The sequence below is a fragment of the Ranitomeya imitator genome, chromosome 10 (genome assembly GCF_032444005.1).
Source record: "Ranitomeya imitator isolate aRanImi1 chromosome 10, aRanImi1.pri, whole genome shotgun sequence".
NCBI lineage: Eukaryota > Metazoa > Chordata > Amphibia > Anura > Dendrobatidae > Ranitomeya > Ranitomeya imitator.
Genome location: NC_091291.1, coordinates 17945526 through 17964789, shown reverse-complemented (window position 1 = coordinate 17964789; position 19264 = coordinate 17945526). Strand labels below are relative to the sequence as shown.

The following is a 19264-nucleotide window of genomic DNA, read 5'->3' as shown; positions in this document are numbered from 1 at the left end:
AGACTGGTGCTGAGTAACAGCTCCACCCAGTGGCGTGTCAGGAAATAGATCATATAAATCAATATATATTGCAGAGCTCCATCAAGTGGTGGTATAAAGTATTACACCATCAAACGACTCCCCATAGCTCAGCTTCCCAGAGCGCTGTGACGCTCCTACATTTGAAGATTAACAGCTAATTTTACTACATGCAAAATATAAAAAATATTACACTCACTTTTATTATTTTTTTTTTTTATTATTAAAACACAAAATGTTACAGACTGCGCAGACTGCGGTTAATGCGGTAGCGTCTCCTTAAATTTTTTTCACAATTTTAAAATGATGGATCCAACCAAGTCCTCCACAGGATCTAGGTTAAACCATATAGGAATCCTAACGATTTTCTAATGCTACATCATAGTAAAATGGGGAGTGTCACTGTGGCGGAAACTGCATTGTATTCTGCACCATGGTACGGTATAAACACCATGAACTCGGCTCACAACCTATATAACCAAAGTGGAAAGCTGCTAATTAAGAATGTAGCATCATTTGTCACCACTAGTGGCCGCTACAGAGGAAATGCTCAGTCAGTCCCAATTAAAGGGGTATTCCAGCTATAACAAAAATATCACCGATACATTAGGTAGATCTGCTAGATCATCGGGGGGTCCAATCACTGAAACCCCACAGATTGTCCGTTTCTAAAAAGTCAGGACAGTCCTGGCAAATTTCTAACAGTTGGCATTTGTCTGCTATAGGATTATATAGAATTAAATGGGGCCTGGTATCATTCATAATTTCAGCCTCTTATTTGTCAGAGCCGCCTTTAGTTCCCTTTTTGTGGTTGTGGTTGCAGAGCGAATGACCACAGCACAGAGTGCTCTTCCATCCTGGGATGCTGAATTTGGGGTAGAGGCCTTGACAGAAGGCTTCAGTAGCGCACCCGCTCATCACCACATCATCCGGAGAGGAACCTGTAGAGAAAACATGAAGGCAATCTCAAGATTTATGGCCACAGAAATGGCAAAGACCGTACTGTGGGACAAGCTTATGATCTCTCACCTGTCAGGTCCATACACTGGGTCATCGGCCCGAGGCACTTCATTGTGCCAGACTCTCCAGGCGATGAGTGACTGTAACACTCTATCCCGTTCTCTGACCCTGGATCTGCATCTGAGACATGAAGATAACAGGATATGTTTAGACACTCTTCAAAGGCAAGAATTATGGCGGCACCCAATGGTCAATAAAATATGAACTCTTATTCCATATCAAGAACACCCCTCAAGACCTGCTGTATACAGAGAACACCTCAAAAGACCTGCTGTATACAGAGAACACCCCTCAAGACCTGCCATATACAGAGAACACCCCACAAGACCTGCCGTATACCAAGATAACCCTCAAGATCTGCCGTATACAGAGAACACCTCACAAGATCTGCCGTATACAGAGAACACCTCACAAGACCTGCCGTATACCGGGAACACCCCACAAGACCTGCCGTATACCGGGAACACCCCACAAGACCTGCCGTATACTGGGAACACCCCACAAGACTTGTCATATACTGGGAACATCCGACAACACCTGCATTAAACTGGGAACACTCCACAAAACTTGCCGTATACCAGGAACACCCCACAAGACCGGCAGTATATTGAGAATACCCCACAAGGCCTTTTGTATACAAGGAGCACCACAGAAGACATGTTGTATACTGGGAACAGCCCACCAGACCTGCCAGATATCAAGAAAATCGCATAAGACCTGCCAAATACCAAGTACCACCCATAAGACCTGCCGTATACTGGGAACACCCTACATGACATGTTATTACAGTCATGGTCAGAAGTGTTGGCACCTTTGAAATTGTTCCAAAAAAATTAAGTATTTCTACAATAAAATTATTGCAATTACACCTTTTCAGTTATACACATGTTTATTTCCTTTGTGTCTGTTGGAGCAAAACAAAAAAAAAGAGAAAAAGGGCAAATTGGACATAATTTCACACAAAACCCAAAAATGGGCCGGACAAAATTGTTGACTCTGCTCCAAAATTGTGGATAAACAACTTTGTTTCAAGCATGTGATTCTCTTTCAAAACTCACCTGTGGCAAGTAACAGGTGTGGGAAATATGAAAATCACATCTAACATCAGATAAAAATGGAGAGAAGTTGACTCAATCTTTGCATTGTGTGTCTGTGTGCCACACTAAGCATAGAGAACAGAAAAAGGAGACGCAAACTGTCTGGGGACTTGAGAACCAAAATAGTTGAACAATATCAACAATCTCAAGGTTGCAAGGACTTCTCCAGAGATCTTGATGTTCCTTTGCCCATGGTGCGCAACATAATCAAGAAATTTACAGAAAATGGCACTGTAGCTAATTGGAGAAAAACTGATGAAAGAATGACGCTTAGGATGGTCCGGATGGTGGATAAGAAGCCCCAATCAATTTTCCAAGAAATTCAAGCTGTCCTGCTGGCTCATGGCGCATCAGTGTCAGTACGGACTATCTGTCGAAATTTGAATTAAATGAAATGCTATGACAAAAGACCCAAGAGGAGTCCACTGCTGACACAGACAGAAAAAAGCTAGACTGCATATGCCAAAGTGTACGTAAGTACACCAAAATCCTTCTGGGAAAGCGTCTTGCACAGATGAGACCAAGATAGAGCTTTTTGGTAAAGCACATCATTCTACTGTTTACTGAAAATGGAATGAGGCCTACAAAGAAAAGAACACAATACCTACAGTCAGATATGGTGGAAGTTCACATATGTTGTGGGTTTGTTTTTCTGCCTCTGTCACTGGGTGCCTTGACTCTGGGCAAGGCATCATGAAATCTGAAGATTACCAATGGATTTTGGGTCGCGATGTAGCGCCCAATGTCAGAAAGCTGGGTTTGCGTCTTAAATCATGGGTCTTTCAGCAGGACAATAACCCCAAATACTGCAAGAAACACCCAGAAATGGATGGAAATAAAGCGCTGGAGAGTTCTGAAGTGGCAGCAATGAGTCCGGCTCTAAATCTCATTGTTCACCTGTGGAGAGATCTTAAAATTACTGTTGGGAGAAGGCGCCTTAAACTATGAGAGACCTGGAGCAGTTGGCAAAAGAAGAGTGCTCCAAAATTCCAATTGAGGGGTGTAAGAAGCTTGTTGGTGGTTATAGGAAGCAATTGATTGCAGTTATTTATTCCAAAGGGTGTGAAAGCAAATATTCAATTGAGGGAGCCACAATTTTGTGAAATTTTGTCCAATTTGCCTTTTTTTTGTGGTGTTCCAATACACACAAAGGAAATAAACGCGTGTACAACAAAACATGGGGAATTGCAATCATTTTCTGGGAGAAATACTGCATTTTCTGGAACAACTTCAAGGGTGCTAACATTTTCGGCCACGACTAGATGCTGTGACTTAGTCCTTTGACATCACAATTTGGCCCTTGGAAGAGTCGCTCAGATCTTTGCGCTTGCTCATCTTGCCATTGGTTTCCAGAACTGACTGTTCACCTGTTTCCTGAAATATCCCACCGCTTCCAGGAGCCATTGAAACAGGATAACATTTTTTTCGCTTCTTACCCTTGAAGTGGCCTCGGTTGCACTGGCTTCCTTTACAGCAGTGATGGCTGGAGGCATATGATATCTGATTTTGCCCGTTGCTGAATGCAGCGAGCTCTGGACAGGTGGACGTGTTACTGCAGCTTTTTATCATGGTGTGCCGGGTGTCTGTCATAACCAGAAAATCAAAATATGGAACATATATTATACTTCTAAAATATATATCAATATATTCTAAAAATGTATAAAATACATACGTATCGCCTTTCTACCTGACGGTGACTGTACCCTGCAGTTATTATATCTGCTCAGCAGTGGACGCTTTCACATAACACAGTCCATATAATTACAGAGGGATGTTGATATGAAAATCGACATGTCGGGAGCGGTGTGTACGCGGAGTAGGAATTAATACCACTCTATTCCTGTACATGAAGATTTACCCGTCACATCAGAGCCCCGACGTACGTTTCCCGCTTCTCTGTTCATCGTCATCCAATTTTATTTCCCTTTTTTGCGTAAATGGCAATAGGGTTATTAAGGGGATTATCCAAGTCTTAAGCCCTTCTTAATCTGTCAGGGCTAATGCACTGGTACTCAGGACAAGACGGAGTGTGTCATTATGAATAATTTAGATTTCGAGGGAGCAGAACGTTACACGGAGGCCTAAGTGCGGCTACGGCAATCTCTGCAGCATCCCGCTGACCTCTCTGGAGAAGGGTTATCATGTGGTTATTGCAGGATGCTGTTATATACAATTGTATGTTACGGCAACAAGACCGGCTGATGGTTGCAAGAGCACTAAAGTTAACTGGAATGCTTGCAAGCACGCACTCCTTGACTAGGAAACTGTCCACCTCTTATACTTTGCCTGTAATCCAGGCAAACTATAGAATGAAAAATTGCTCAGTTCTTGAGAACGGAGAGGATTTTAAAAAAGAACCAAATTGCACAGTTGCTTGGATTTACAAGCATTTTGCAATTTTATCCATTGACCAACATGAGAAAACCCCTTTTAAATAAATTGTAATAAACCATGAAATATTTAAAATTTTGGCGAAAAAAGTGAAATTTTTCTGCCCCTGTCTCATCCTCCTACTGATATTTACTAAGCAGCGGCTAAATCTTTGTAAAGAAAACACGTCGAAGTAAACAAGTTATTCCACAAATGTTTTATCATGAAACAATCGGAGGGCGGATCCGGGCGCATAAAATATAAGACAGGACATTGCAATAATATCCCCACCACCACGAAGCACAAGGAAACACACATTAACCATTTTATTATGCTAGTATGCAGTACTTCTCCGCTCACATCAGAAAAACTTTAGGAACAAATGAGCCGTAAGTCTACAATTCTATCAATTTTAACGATATCTTGATTTTTCTTTATGTTTTTTTAATTTTGGCAGCAGAATAATATTCTACTTCGGACTATTCGGTATTCGGTGTGATTGTCATTGTTTGTCTTTTCTTCATTTCTAGGGTAACTAAACCTTTAAATAATGTTTGATATGTTTCAGCCCCCAATGTTGATCAAGGGGGTCCGGTTCTTGAGACCCCAAGCGATCACTCAAACCACGGGTCAGAATATCTCACGTTATGGTTGAGATCAACCAGATAGAAAGTCGATGGGTCCGTCCACCACTACAAATATGTACAAGGGTGTTTGTAACCAATATTGAGGAGGTGGAACTACTTGATCCCTACTATGTTCAAATCTGGCAAGTGGCCCTAAAAACGGATAAGTTCTGGGAAATTTCGGTGAGTTGCCAACCCTTCCACTGGAGCATTAATTCAAACCTCCACTGCAAAATTTCTTAAAGGGTCCCCAACTAGCACTGGTCTTCAATAGTATTGTTTTTTTCTTTCGTATGGACCAAACTGACCTTTTAGGCCACTCTGGACTCATGGACCAAGGTGCGCCTTCAAGCCATGCACTCATTACTTTCTACCCTTAGTCTCAAGACCTGGATCTCCAACAGCTAGGTGATGCTCAGCACTCTTACATCCAAATGGTGAAGAATTCCATTGGGTTAGTGGTACCAAGTCTTAACATGGGTTCCCAGGTGACCCCACCACTAGTGATGAGCGAGTATACTCGTTGCTCGGATTTTCTGGTGATCTCCAAGTATTTCTTAGTGCTCGGAGATTTAGTTTTCGTTGCCTCAGCTGCATGATTTACGGCTGCTGGACAGCCTGAATACAAGTGGGGTTGCCAAGTTGCTAGGGAATCCTCACATCTATTCAGCCTGTCTAGCAGCCGTAAATCATGCAGCTGCGTGGACAAAAACTAAATCTCCGAGCACTAACAAATACTTGGAGACCTCCCGAGCAACGAGTATACTCGCTCATCACTACTGACCACCACTACCTCAATCATATTCAAATTGGAAGTCCCTATGGAATTAGAAAACCCTAATAAGATACCAGAAATGAAAATATACAACCATTCACCCATCCACTTTATGTTGTTCTACTCTCCAAAGCACATAAAGTGCCTTTAAGCGCTAGTAAAACCTACCTTGACTCAATGTTGTAGTGATGGACAACTCAATACAAGATTTCTGAGAAGGTCCACATCTCAGACTTGGAAGGTCACTGCCACCACAGGCTAAAGGTTGTCCTTGACACGCCAAACACTCGGTCCAGGAATCCTCTCCGAGATCTGAAATTGAGATGGTATACTGAGTCTGGCCGTAAAGAACATGATTCAGAAAAATGTTCCGACTAGCATGTAACAGAAGTCAAATGGTGGTTCAATCAACCTTAACACCTTCTCAAAAATGTTCTTGTATAGATACAAGGTCACAGAATATCTACTAACCTGGCACTAAGTCTTGGTTACAGAGGTCTTTATCACAGCAACGACTTGTCTCACTGGTGTCGATGTGTTTGAGGGAGCCTGTCAGAGTTTGGTTGCAGGTTTCTCCAGAAGAACATCCTTTAGTTAGGACACCAACATGCAACAAACCTAAGAACGGTAATAATTAATCATAATTGTTTACATAGTACATAAATATATCTGGCTGTTCACTAAGGACTCCAGCTCAAGATGTAAGAAAGACATTTTTCTTGACGGGGAAAACCGAATAAGAAGATCATCAGTATGTGAAAGTGGTCTTCAAAATCTCTCTCTTCGAGTAGGGAGCTAGTTGGGTCTCATGACCGTGACTTAGGAGTGTGACGTTATATAAACAAGTATTAGAATATCAGGAGGCATGGGACTGGGACGTGGGGGGCCTTCAGAATGCTATCCTCTGTATTATCCCAATTGCATGTCAGGACTGGAGTGTAGGTACACTTTAAAGATGACCAAAAGATCTACTCACCACTAAATGTCATAAATGTAGAGCTGCAGTATGGCTGTGTACTTTCACATGTCATAACTGTCTGTTCTGCAGCAGCATGATCCGGAACACCACTGTAGTGGTAACACTGGAGGCCAACAGCTAAACATAGAGGAACCAAAGATAAAAGAATCATAGTCAGAGGTTAGTCTCTTATGTCAATAACTGTTATCTTACAGTATTAAAGTAGCTATATTTTTGTACATAGGGGGCCGTATTAGGCCATGTTCACACAGTGCGTTTTTTACCGCGGAACCGCGGCGGTTTTGCCGCTGCGGTTCCGCAGCTGTTTTCCATGCAGGGTACAGTACACTGTACCCTATGGAAAACAGGACACACTGTGCACATGGTCCGGAAATTGTTAAAAAAAAGACGCGCTGAATAGCTCCCGGAAAAAAGAAGGAGCATGTCAATTCTTTTTCCGGAGCCGCAGCGGTTCTGCACCCATAGACCTCCATTGTGAGGTCCAAACCGCAGTAAAACCCGCAGATCAAAAATATATCTGCGGGTTTTACTGCGATTTGATGTGCAGAACCGCTGCAGCAGGAAGTGCGGGGAGCGGGCGGAAGTGCGTGGGCGGAGTGTGGCTGCCCCCCCGTGCTCCGATCCCGCCCCCCCGTGCTCCGATGCCCCCCCCCAGTGCTCCGATGCCCCCCCCAGTGCTCCGATGCCCCCCCCCGTGCCCTAATCTCCCCCCCTTATACTCACCCGGCGTCCCGGTGTCCGTCCGGCCGTCTTCTCCCTGGGCGCCGCCATCTTGCAAAATGGCGGGCGCATGCGCAGTGCGCCCGCCGAATCTGCCGGCCGGCAGATTCGTTCCAAAGTGCATTTTGATCACTGAGATATAACCTATCTCAGTGATCAAAATAAAAAAATAGTAAATGACACCCCCCCCCCCTTTGTCACCCCCATAGGTAGGGACAATAAAAAAAATAAAGAATTTTTTTTTTTTTTTTTTCACTAAGGTTAGAATAGGGGTAGGGGTAGGGTTAGGGGTAGGGTTAGGGGTAGGGTTAGGGTTAGGGGTAGGGTTAGGGGTAGGGTTAGGGTTAGGGGTAGGGTTAGGGGTAGGGTTAGGGGTAGGGGTAGGGTTAGGGGTAGGGTTAGGGTTAGGGGTAGGGTTAGGGGTAGGGTTAGGGGTAGGGTTAGGGTTAGGGTATTTTCAGCCATTTTAACCCTAAAAAAATTCCTAGAAAACACACAGACTCTGGCTAGAAAACTGCATCAAAAAAACGCATCAAAAAACGCATCAAAAAACGCATCAAAAACGGACCAAAAAAGGACCAAAAAAAGGACCTGCGTTTTCTGCCAAGAGCTGCAGTTTTTTAAAAAACAGTCAGGAAAAAAAAAGGATGGAAATCCTGAACGTGTGAACATACCCTTATAGTAGTTATATTGTACATAGGGGCAGTATTATAGTAGTTATATTCTTGTACATAGGGGCAGTATTATAGTAGATATATTCTTGTACATAGGGGCAGCATTATAGTAGTTATATTCTTGTACATAGGAGCAGTATTATAGTAGTTATATTCTTGTACATAGGAGCAGTAGTATAGTAGTTATATTCTTATACATAGGGGCAGTATTATAGTAGTTATATTCTTGTACATAGGGGCAGTATTATAGTAGTTATATTCTTGTACATAGGGGCAGCATTATAGTAGTTATATTCTTGTACATAGGGGCAGTATTATAGTAGTTACATTCTTGTATGTAGGAGCAGTATTATAGTAGTTATATTCTTGTACATAGGGGCAGTATTATAGTAGTTATATTCTTGTACATAGGAGCAGTATTATAGTAGTTATATTCTTGTACATAGGAGCAGTATTATAGTAGTTATATTCTTGTACATAAGGGGCAGTATTATAGTAGTTATATTCTTGTACATAGGGGGCAGTATTATAGTAGTTATATTCTTGTACATAGGGAGCAGTATTATAGTAGTTATATTCTTGTATATAGGAGCAGTATTATAGTAGTTATAATCCTCTACATAGGAGCAGTATTATAGTAGTTATATTCTTGTACATAGGGGCAGTATTATAGTAGTTATATTCTTGTACATAGGAGCAGTATTATAGTAGTTATATTCTTGTACATAGGAGAAGTATTATAGTAGTTATATTCCTGTACATAGGAGCAGTATTATAGTAGTTATATTCTTGTACATAGGGCAGTATTATAGTAGTTATAATCCTCTACATAGGAGCAGTATTATAGTAGTTATATTCTTGTACATAGGGGCAGTATTATAGTAGTTATATTCTTGTACATAGGGAGCAGTATTATAGTAGTTATATTCTTGTACATAGGAGCAGTATTATAGTAGTTATATTCTTGTACATAGGAGCAGTATTATAGTAGTTATATTCTTGTGCATAGGAGCAGTATTATAGTAGTTATATTCTTGTACTTGGGGCAGTATTATAGTAGTTATATTCTTGTACATAGGGGCAGTATTATAGTAGTTATATTCTTGTACATAGGAGCAGTATTATAGTAGTTATATTCTTGTGCATAGGGGCAGTATTATAGTAGTTATATTCTTGTAAATAGGGGCAGCATTATAGTAGTTATATTCTTGTACATAGGGGCAGTATTATAGTAGTTATATTCTTGTACATAGGAGCAATATTATAGCAGTTATATTCCTGTACATAGGAGCAGTATTATAGTAGTTATATTCTTGTACTTGGGGCAGTATTATAGTTGTTTTATTCTTGTACACAGCAATATTATTGTAGTTATATTGTTAATCATAGAAAACAGGATTATAGTCATATAAGCAGTTATAGGCTGCTAAATGAGCCACCTTCTCTGCTATAAGATCCATCCAACTAAACGTTTCTTGCAGATCCAAGTCCATCACAAATATATAATTTTCCTATCTTGAATATTCTTTTATCATCAAAGCAAAGTTTTGCTTTTAGTCATATTTGCAGCCTGTAAATCTTATGGTGATAAACCCAGCTTTTCTAGGAATTTGCTGCACATTTAAAGGATAGGTTTCTCTTAAAGCGATGCCGTCATCATCACATAAAACTGCAGGATGGGTTTAAAATGGCAAGTAAATCCTGAGCTACCTGCGTAGCAAGCCTACATCCCTGCACAGTAAACATCCGTACACCATAATTATAATATACAGTCAACCCCACACTTTGTTTTCTATGTAAAATACAAATCGTGTAATATCTTGAGATAATTATATACCAATCTCCAATGCAAAGTCTATGAAATACTGATGGGGCTCCTTCCCCATCCATCGTTGCATCGTCTATGGCTACATCCAGTGGTATAGCATCGTGTGCCAAGGCCTGGGGTAAGGCATGAATTTAATCCCCCCTAACCCATCGACTATTACTACTCCCTGAGGCCCTTCCACCAGTCAATCATGGATCCTCTTATTTCCCAAGCCAATATGAAGGAAATACTGATCTAATTATATTCTGCCCTTTGGAGCTCCATTTTTTCTGCTTTTTCTGTTGAAAAAAAAAAAATTAAGTGTTATATTTATTTTTTGTGTTTATTACATTTTTTTACGCAATATTTTCTAACCCTAACCCTATTTAGGAATGAAACAGATGTGTAAAAATGTAAAAAAAAAAATTGTATATTGTTCTTTAATGTGGGAAAGCTCTCTCAGCAGGTACTTGCCTATATTCTTACATATTAAAGTGAGAGTAGAGAGAGAGAGAGAGCGGTCTACAGGCTTCAGTACAGCTTTGCTGAATTGCCCATGCATAAATTGAGATGAGTTTGCTCTGCATAGGCAGTGACCAGATCACAAAATTTCACTATATTAAACTTTATTATCTCCGTTGCTGCCTATGCAGATATCAGATGATGAAAAAAACTCATGTTGATTGCTGTGCTCTGCGGGATGACACAGCAGACGAAAACTGCTTTACAGATTTAGCTCGACCAGCCAAAGTTCCAAAATGAAGCACAGCGCTGGTGTGTTGCTCCAAGAAGAAGCAGTGCTTGCTACTGGTCCTCTTGGATCATAAGTGGAGATTAGGGGTGACATTTTGTACCCCAATAAAATTTGGTGCTCAGGGTAACAGTCAGTCTGGACCTTCCATGTTACGCTATTGGCTACCCACTGTGTCATCTCCTAAATGGCGCTACCCATGGCCATAGGGTACATCAGATATTCCAGCACAACTCCATTTACATGACGACTGCAATTCGAGACACAGCCTATGGTCAAGGGCGGCGCTGTTTCTGTAAAAGAAGAATCTGCTTTCCTAATTTTATACATCTATTTATAAGGTGGACCATCAGCCTATAGACTTAATGGTTACCAAAAAGTTGAAAGGTAGCACGACAGCAAAATTGGATGATGCATGGACTGTATTTAGTCTATAACCTTGAGGACACATAAGCCCGCAGTTGGACATTTGCAAAGAGGATAGAGTTCAGCTCTGGAGTATTAAAAAAAAAAAAGTTAGCACTAATGGTCCAGTAGAAGACAACCGGACTTGGAGGTGACTTTAGAGCTAATTTTCTTAATTACGTCTATGCCCCAATTATATAACCAGAAACGTTATTCCTTAGATATTATCTACTACTGGGCCACTCCAACCATTCTTTGGTGTGGGGTCAATGGGCCACGGCAGGCATTCAACACAACCCTTGTACCCCCGATAGTTACACCCCAAAAATCAAGTGCCATCAAGTCTTTGGTGACTTCTGGGGGACATTGATTCTTCTTCATGTCTTCTTTTTTTTGGTCATCAGAGTTCTCTATGAGTCAAGCTTGGGTGTACTGATTCTATCCATATTAAATAATTTAAAAAATCCGAATTAATCAGGATAGTCCGGAAAAATAGCAGGCGGCTAACTGACAATTCTACACTGGCAAATTAAAGTAGTCACTGCCATCAATGTAAAATCGGACCCCGTACTAGATGGCCTTGGTGAGACACCGTTCAGTAAATTGCCTGGTTATCCCTGCCCTCTGTGGGTTTCCGTCAATTAGCGTGATAATACGAAACGCTGATCTATTTAATCCATCTGAGAAAATGAGAATAGGCTAGAAACCTGCATCACATTAATTACACATTATTGCAGAGAGAGATTTTACAGGATCGAGCGTCTTGACATTTTTGTCATTTTTAAGCCGCTTAAGCAATTACAGCCTGTCATTGTAGATATCAGTGAGTACTTACCCAGACAGAGGAGGGCGCTGTAGAGGCAAGACCTCAGAAATAACTTCATTATGGGATTTTTGCTGTAGTTCTAGGAAAAGATGTAACATCCACTGAGTTGATCCTGCAAATGATGCAGAATATAAACAGGTCCTACTGCTCTCGACATGGGAGGACCAGGGAGGGGTGAAAGCCGGGGCGATGTTTCTGTACTAGTGATACCTGCAAGTCAAGGCCTGATGATCCCTTTAGGGGATTAACCATATTGTGGCTGTACATAATGTTTATAATCACTAATGAGCTGGTTCAGCAATGGTGACTCAGTCCAATATAATTAATCAACGTTGAGAAGACTTTAAAGAGTTTATTTAGGGTTAGACAGGTCCACTGGAGTATCAAAGGATCTATCCGTGGACCAGAAGAAGACAACCTCGAGTGTTCCAGAAAAAGACAGAAGACAACCTCAAGTGGTCCTAACAAAGACAGAAAAAGATAACTCCAAGTGATCCAGAAGAAGTCAACCCCAAGTAGTCCAGAAGAAGACAATCCCAAGTGGTCTAGAAGAACCCAAGCGGCCCAGTCGAAGACTGAAAGACAGAAAAAGACAACATCAAGTAATCCAGAAGAAGAAAATCCTAAGAGATCCAGAAGAAAAGGGGTTGCCTTTTGCTAATTATTTTGAGCTAGTCATTTGCTAATTTGTGAATCTCTAAAAGCTGGTCACCTACCAGCTTTATTCCCCGCGTCACCCGTCAATGGCCAATCAACTTTACAAACATTTCTCGGGAAGTCACTGAAGAATCTGAAAATCTCCCTAAAGAATAATTTGTTGTGGGATGAATTATAAATATTGTATGAGATCTTATTAAGATGGAATGACACGTTTAGGGGTGTTGCCCCTCCTCAGTGCAAAACATAACATCCTAGTTTGGCTGTAAGAACGGCCTCTGACTGAGGTCTAAGGGGTAACGTTTCTCGTTATGGAGAGTGACATGACAGGGTAGGGTGTTCCTTCAAAAGTACAACTCATCCATAAAAAACCCACCTCAAACGGCCATGTAGATGGAAAAAAATAAGTTATGACTCTTAGTAGAAGGGTAAGAAAAAAACAAAAACATAAAAGCGAAATTTGTCCAAGGTGGGAAAGAAGTGGTTACAAATTACTGTTTATATGTCCTGTACAGGTTGGAGGATGGACCCTCAGATTCATCGCTCTTAGAACCAAAAAATACAGGTCGGATTGTGGCAGCAACGAACCATCTTGAAGGTATTGAATCTGTAAATTTAACGTTGGTGGTGAAGCCACATTGTTTTGGGGCAGCCCTGGACTTTTGGGGCTGTTGAGCACACAAACTGCTGCTCTATTTTCATGGGAATAAAAGTGTCCCGTTTTGGTGAGGGTTCCACCACCCATTTGATGTGGATAAGGTGATAATTTGTTATAACTGGACAACCCATTTTAGAAGCCAATAGGAGGAGTTCTTGGCCACATATGATACCTCCAGACATGTCAGGTTACTAGAAAACACACCCTCATATCTAATAACCAGATCCCTTCATAAGCAAGCATATATATACCGATAAAGAACCATGAAGACACTGGATCAAAAAATATAATCAATAAAAGCCATAAGTTTTATTACAAAAAGTTAAAACTAGTACATACCATATAACATACTGGTGAAGCGTTACAATCAACAAGTACAAGGTCATAACAGAAGCCGCAGACTAATAAGACTCCCCTACACAGAGCATATATAAAGTACCGTTAAGCTCCATATGCTACTAAATCCCTTATTGTGCCAAAAATACGGCTGACATACAGGATGTATTACAAACCGTACCCAGCCACATGTAAGAGTGGGCACTATAATCAGTTGCCATGTAACCATAAGGATTGAGTTAGCAATCACAATTACCTGTAGTCATCTTAAACCAGGGAGAGAGGGGTCATACAGTCTGAGCGCACCTCGACGCGCGTTTCACTGCAAAGGCAGCTTCGTCAGGACTTATTAGTCTGTTATGACCTTGTACTTCTTGATTGTAACGCTTCACCAGTATGTTATATGGTATGTACTAGTTTTAACTTTTTGTAATAAAACTTATGGCTTTTATTGATTATATCAGGTTACTAATTCGATATTTTTACTATATGTCCATACTACTACTACTAATACTACTACTATAACATTTGTTCACTTGTGCGTGCACCTGTAGTAAACCTGTGATGTAATTTTAGATTGGGCAATGGCAAGTTTTGCATGATTCAACACACAACACCCTACATGAACTTGGCACATACAAATAATTGGGGCGGAGGGGAGTCCCACATTTCTAACCGAAACTCTTACAAGTTAAAATTCAGTATAATTACAGGAAGTTTTATATAAAATGTACATAAATACAGAACGCCGCACTCCCTAATGACCCTGGTGTAGTATTACTAACTTATAATTTTCTAGGGATAAATTTTTCTTTGGATTTATATACAGTGAATCCTGGTTAAGACAAGCAACTGAAATTTAATTTTGGGTGGTCATCTCAAAAAGGTTTCACCTAGTACGGTCTTCTGGGGGTTGGTCTTCTCAAACACTATGGCCAGAATACATAATATATGGTGGAGAGGAAAATCTATCACAAGAAATCTGGTCTAGATAATTAGGTGGTATCCTTAAAGAAGTAGTTGTAACCAATCCAATCAGTGCCCAGCCAATGACATAACAAACCATAAAGACCACCTCTGAGGATCCTGTAAGGATTTACAGTTCTTCATCTCTGCAGTTACAATGTTAGGGTTTAGGCTAATGACACTTGTGTATGATTACTAGTGTTTATATACTTTTGTAACTTCTCTCAGATTCATTTCAGTGCCAATGCAATATCAAGGGTTTTCCTCAACAGAGAGGAGCCAGAAGACTGCAGTGTCTGATTTCTCCTGCCCCTGCACTGATTAGAAGCACTTCACCTTCTTATTACATGGTGTAAATTATTTTGCCAGTGCAGGGGTTAATCTGCTCTGTTGAGAGCTCCTGAGCCAAGGCTCTCAGCTGTGCACTGTTATCCACTCCCATCTCCTATATAATCTGGGCCCTGGCTAGCATTCATTGTCTGAGTTAGCTTATGCTGCATGGGTGGAGGTTGTTGTTGGTTATTGTAGGAGAAGGTGTTTGGTTGGTTTATCTGTGACTGTTGCTAGGTTTTGAGTGTGTGATAATTCTCTTTCTTCTTTTACTTTGGTTTAACCTCATCCTCCACACCCCGATGCATTCCACTGTTATATGTGCGAGTATATTTGTATGTTTGGTATTTTTCATTACCCCTGTTCGTATTACCTTGTTAGTCTGGTTAGTGTACTACTCCACTCTTCCCTTGGTGGGGGAAGGGTACAGACTGAGGGCAAATTCAGGAGCTAAGGCAAGGTACGTGGCCCTGGCATCTTCACCATCAGAAATAACCTGGGGAACAAGATACGCTAGGGCACCCCTAGCGTTAGGGACAGGGAAGGAGCCCCTGGTCCCGGGAAAACCGTCAGCAGAGTCCTAACAGTCAATTTCTTAATATTGAAACCTGGTTAAGACAAACAATTTTAATACAATTTTGGGTGGTCATCTCAATTAGCTTTCACCCAGGAGTGGTCTTCTGGGGGGCTTGTTTTCTCATAAACAATAGCGAATATACATATTATATGGTTGAGCAAAAAATTTGCCACAAATAATCTGGTCTAGATAGTAATGTGGTACCGTTAAAGAAGTATAACCAATCAGTGACATAACAATCCATAAAGACCACCTCTGAGGATCTTGTAAAGATTTAGAGTTCCTCATATCCGCAGTTATGGCAATGTTACCACACATGAGACTGGAAATGGCCAGAAGGTAGAACCATCTTACTTCTTCATGCTATTGGAGAACCAACCAGCTATGGGAGATTTTCTGTCATTTTTGCTATAAGTCTTCATCTCCTCTTTTCCCTGCACTAGGATAGACCTTGTACTTAGAGGGTACTCTAAAAGTGACATGCAATCTGATGCATATGCATTCTTTATTATGGGGCACTATACAGTTTATTAGCAAACCTTTATTCTTTTTTTATTCTTTTTTTTAAAGCTCTTAAAACAGGAGGCTTCCATGGTATCACCACAAACATTTGAGGTAGTAAAAACTTAAAGGGCTATTCTAAAAAAGTAACATTATCCCCCATCCAAAAAATAGGGGCTAGCATGCCGATTTCTGGGACCCTCAGCGATCCTGAGAATGGGGCTTTGCAGCCCTGACTTGAATGCAATCATAGGACCCTACTTTTTCCCATCTACACTCTTGGCCTAAGACAACTCAAGTCCCATGGCTTCCAGTACCACCTGTATGCGGACGACACTCAGATCTACCTCTCTGGCCCAGATGTCACCTCTCTGCTGTCCAGAATCCCGGAGTGTCTATCAGCCATATCCTCCTTCTTCTCCTTTCGCTTCCTAAAACTCAATGTAGACAAAACCAAACTCATCATCTTTCCCCCATCTCGCGTATCCCCCCTACCTGATCTGTCTATTATGGTAAACGGCATCGCGCTCTCTCCCGCACCTGAAATCCGCTGCCTCGGGGTAACTCTCGACTGCCCTGTCCTTCAAACCGCACATCCAGACTCTTGCCACCTCCTGTCACCTCCAACTCAAAAATATTGCCAGAATCCGTCCCTTCCTCGGCCCACAGTCTACTAAAATTCTTGTGCATGCCCTCATCATCTCCCGCCTGGATTACTGCAACACCCTCCTCTGTGACCTCCCTGCTAACTCTCTTGCACCACTCCAGTCTGTCTTCAACTCTGCTCCCTGGCTAATCCACCTCCCTCCTCGCTACTCCCCTGTTTCTCCCCTCTGCAAATCCCTCCACTGGCTCCCAATTCCCAAACGAATCCAGTTTAAACTACTAACACTGATCTACAAAGCCATCCACAACCTGTCCCCTCCCTATATCTCTGAATAAATCTCCCACTTTCTTCCCTCACGTAATGTTCGATCCTACCAAGACCTCCTACTCTCCTCCACGCTTATTTGTTCCTTACACAACCGCCTCCAAGATTTCTCCTGAATATCCCCCATCCTCTGGAATTTCACACCTCAACACGTTCGATTATCCACCACCCTCGGATCCTTCAGACGGAATCTGAAAACCCATCTCTTCAGGAAAGCCTACAGCCTGCAATAACCATTCTGCTGCCATACCACCACCCCAGCTGCCGCCTCATCAACCACCTGAGCTGCCATGCCACCTCACCAACCACCAGATCTGCCGCCTCACCACCACCAGAGCTACCGCACCCCCGACCTTCTGTCTTTTATCCATTATCCTGTAGAATGTAAGTCCGCAAGGACAGGGTCCTCGTCCTCTCCCCTCTGTACCAGTCTGTCATTGTAAATTTGTTTACTGTAAACGATATCTATACCTCTGTTTGTAACCCCTTTTCTCATGTACAGCACCATGGAATTAATGGTGCTACATAAATAAATAATAATAGTAATAATTATAGGCGCGCATGTCTCACCTCGGCTCCATTCTGTTAGTCCCATCTGTACTGGTGGCATCGGTGAGACTGCTGCGGTTCTCAGTACCAGCAGTGCATGGACAGCGTGAGTAGCAGGAAAGCATGTGGACAAGAGCCACATTGTCATGGGCTGTTTACATATTTAGTGATTTCAGCTTTCTGGATAGGAAGTCTTGGCTCCTTAAAGACTAAGTAATTTAGGTGTTTCTCACCATAAACATAACCATTGATTATTTGGTTTACCCAAAAGAAAGAGGTCCTCATAGCAAAGATCAAACATGACTTGGCGTAGAAGTTCCTGGTGTTTGTCTCCCTTATCCATGAACCTTGGGCCAATTTTGCACCCATTGTTTCCTAAAGATGAAGTTCCTATGTAGAGCTGAGTCCATGACATGTTCTTGTCGAAGGGAATATGACCAACAGAGACCAAGAGAAGGCTCTCTTTTCACAAGGCTATCTCTAATGGTACGTATGCTTTTAGAGAAGACATTATTGACCAATTGATGGTGTGCAATCTCTTGGATATCGACATCGGAAGCGGCATTGTTTGGTGACCCATAAGTAGGACCTTGGTGAGATATTTAGTCAGTATGTCACCGCTGTTTATGTTGGGTCTGAATCCTTCTAAGCTTCATTGCTAAAGTCTAATCCCATTAACATACTTAGATGACAAAACATTAAGATCTTCACATTTTTGCGTTATTAAGAAGCAGTTAAGTCTGAAATCAACCATTTACAGTAAATCTGCCGAGATATAAAGCTGGCGAGCGCTGCGGAGATCAAGCTGAATAAATAACAATAAGCCGGCAGACGAGAACAAATCCACAAAGAAATAAAAAAGCAAATAAACTAAATAAAAGCAAAGAGGAGCCAGATTCTCACGCAAACACAATGTGATATTTATTTATTGACTGCTTCCGAAAAGGTTACCGCCATTCCTATGATACGGGTGATGTATGCGCTGCATGCAACTACAAGAGCGGCGTAATCGTTCATAAACATCAGCGATCCCAACGTCGGTATTTCAGAATGATAACGTCGCCGCTAGATTGTGCTTTACACCGCGGAAAAATGAATGCAATTGTATGAGAATAGGATTCATTTTAAATAATACCGAATGGCGATGGAAAGCGATTCACTTGTCTGAACGGTATTAAATTACATAATGGGAGGATTTTTCCAAACGGTGAATTAAAAGTAATGAATAAAATAATTCACGGCCGATCTGTGCGTGTGTCTTGAGTGCGCAAGGAGGCAATGTAAAAAGGAAATCCAGTAAAAAAACAGTAATGTTCATGATTAGAACAATCCATTATTGGGTTCTTTCAATTTTCTTAATGGCTTCCCAAGAAGTGGCCCTAATATTCGTAGGTGACGGCAGTGTGTAAGGCTGATGGGTGGCACCACTGGTGTCCTAGCTGTTGTGGAAATTTAGGGTAGTTATTTTTGCAAAATAGAAGGGGGGATTAGAGTATGAGCCCCGTTGGCGGAATTGGGGATGGTACTCGGCTGTTTTGGTAACTTCCATTCAAACTCCCAATTATGTCTCCGAGACTTCTCCAAAGTCTCCATCCCACTTCTACTACCCTACTGTGGTGTCAATTTGCCCAGGTAAACGTCCCGAGAATGATGTCCAGCATAGCTAAAGGGGAATCGTCTTTTTAAGGTTA

At 41.6% G+C, this 19264-nt stretch overlaps 1 protein-coding gene across 1 annotated transcript; it reads right to left on the bottom strand.

The window, feature by feature from the left end:
• Nucleotides 1-217: 217 nt before the first annotated feature.
• On the bottom strand, nt 218-12232 carry PLAUR (plasminogen activator, urokinase receptor). The gene is made up of 7 exons (XM_069741120.1): nt 12078-12232; nt 6883-7002; nt 6378-6524; nt 6075-6218; nt 3572-3718; nt 1048-1158; nt 218-959 (listed from the first exon to the last, which is right to left on the bottom strand). Exons 1-7 carry the CDS (start codon nt 12124-12126, stop codon nt 793-795), a joined length of 885 nt encoding a protein of 294 aa, XP_069597221.1. The 5' UTR covers nt 12127-12232; the 3' UTR covers nt 218-792.
• Between the last annotated feature and the right edge of the window lie 7032 nt (nt 12233-19264).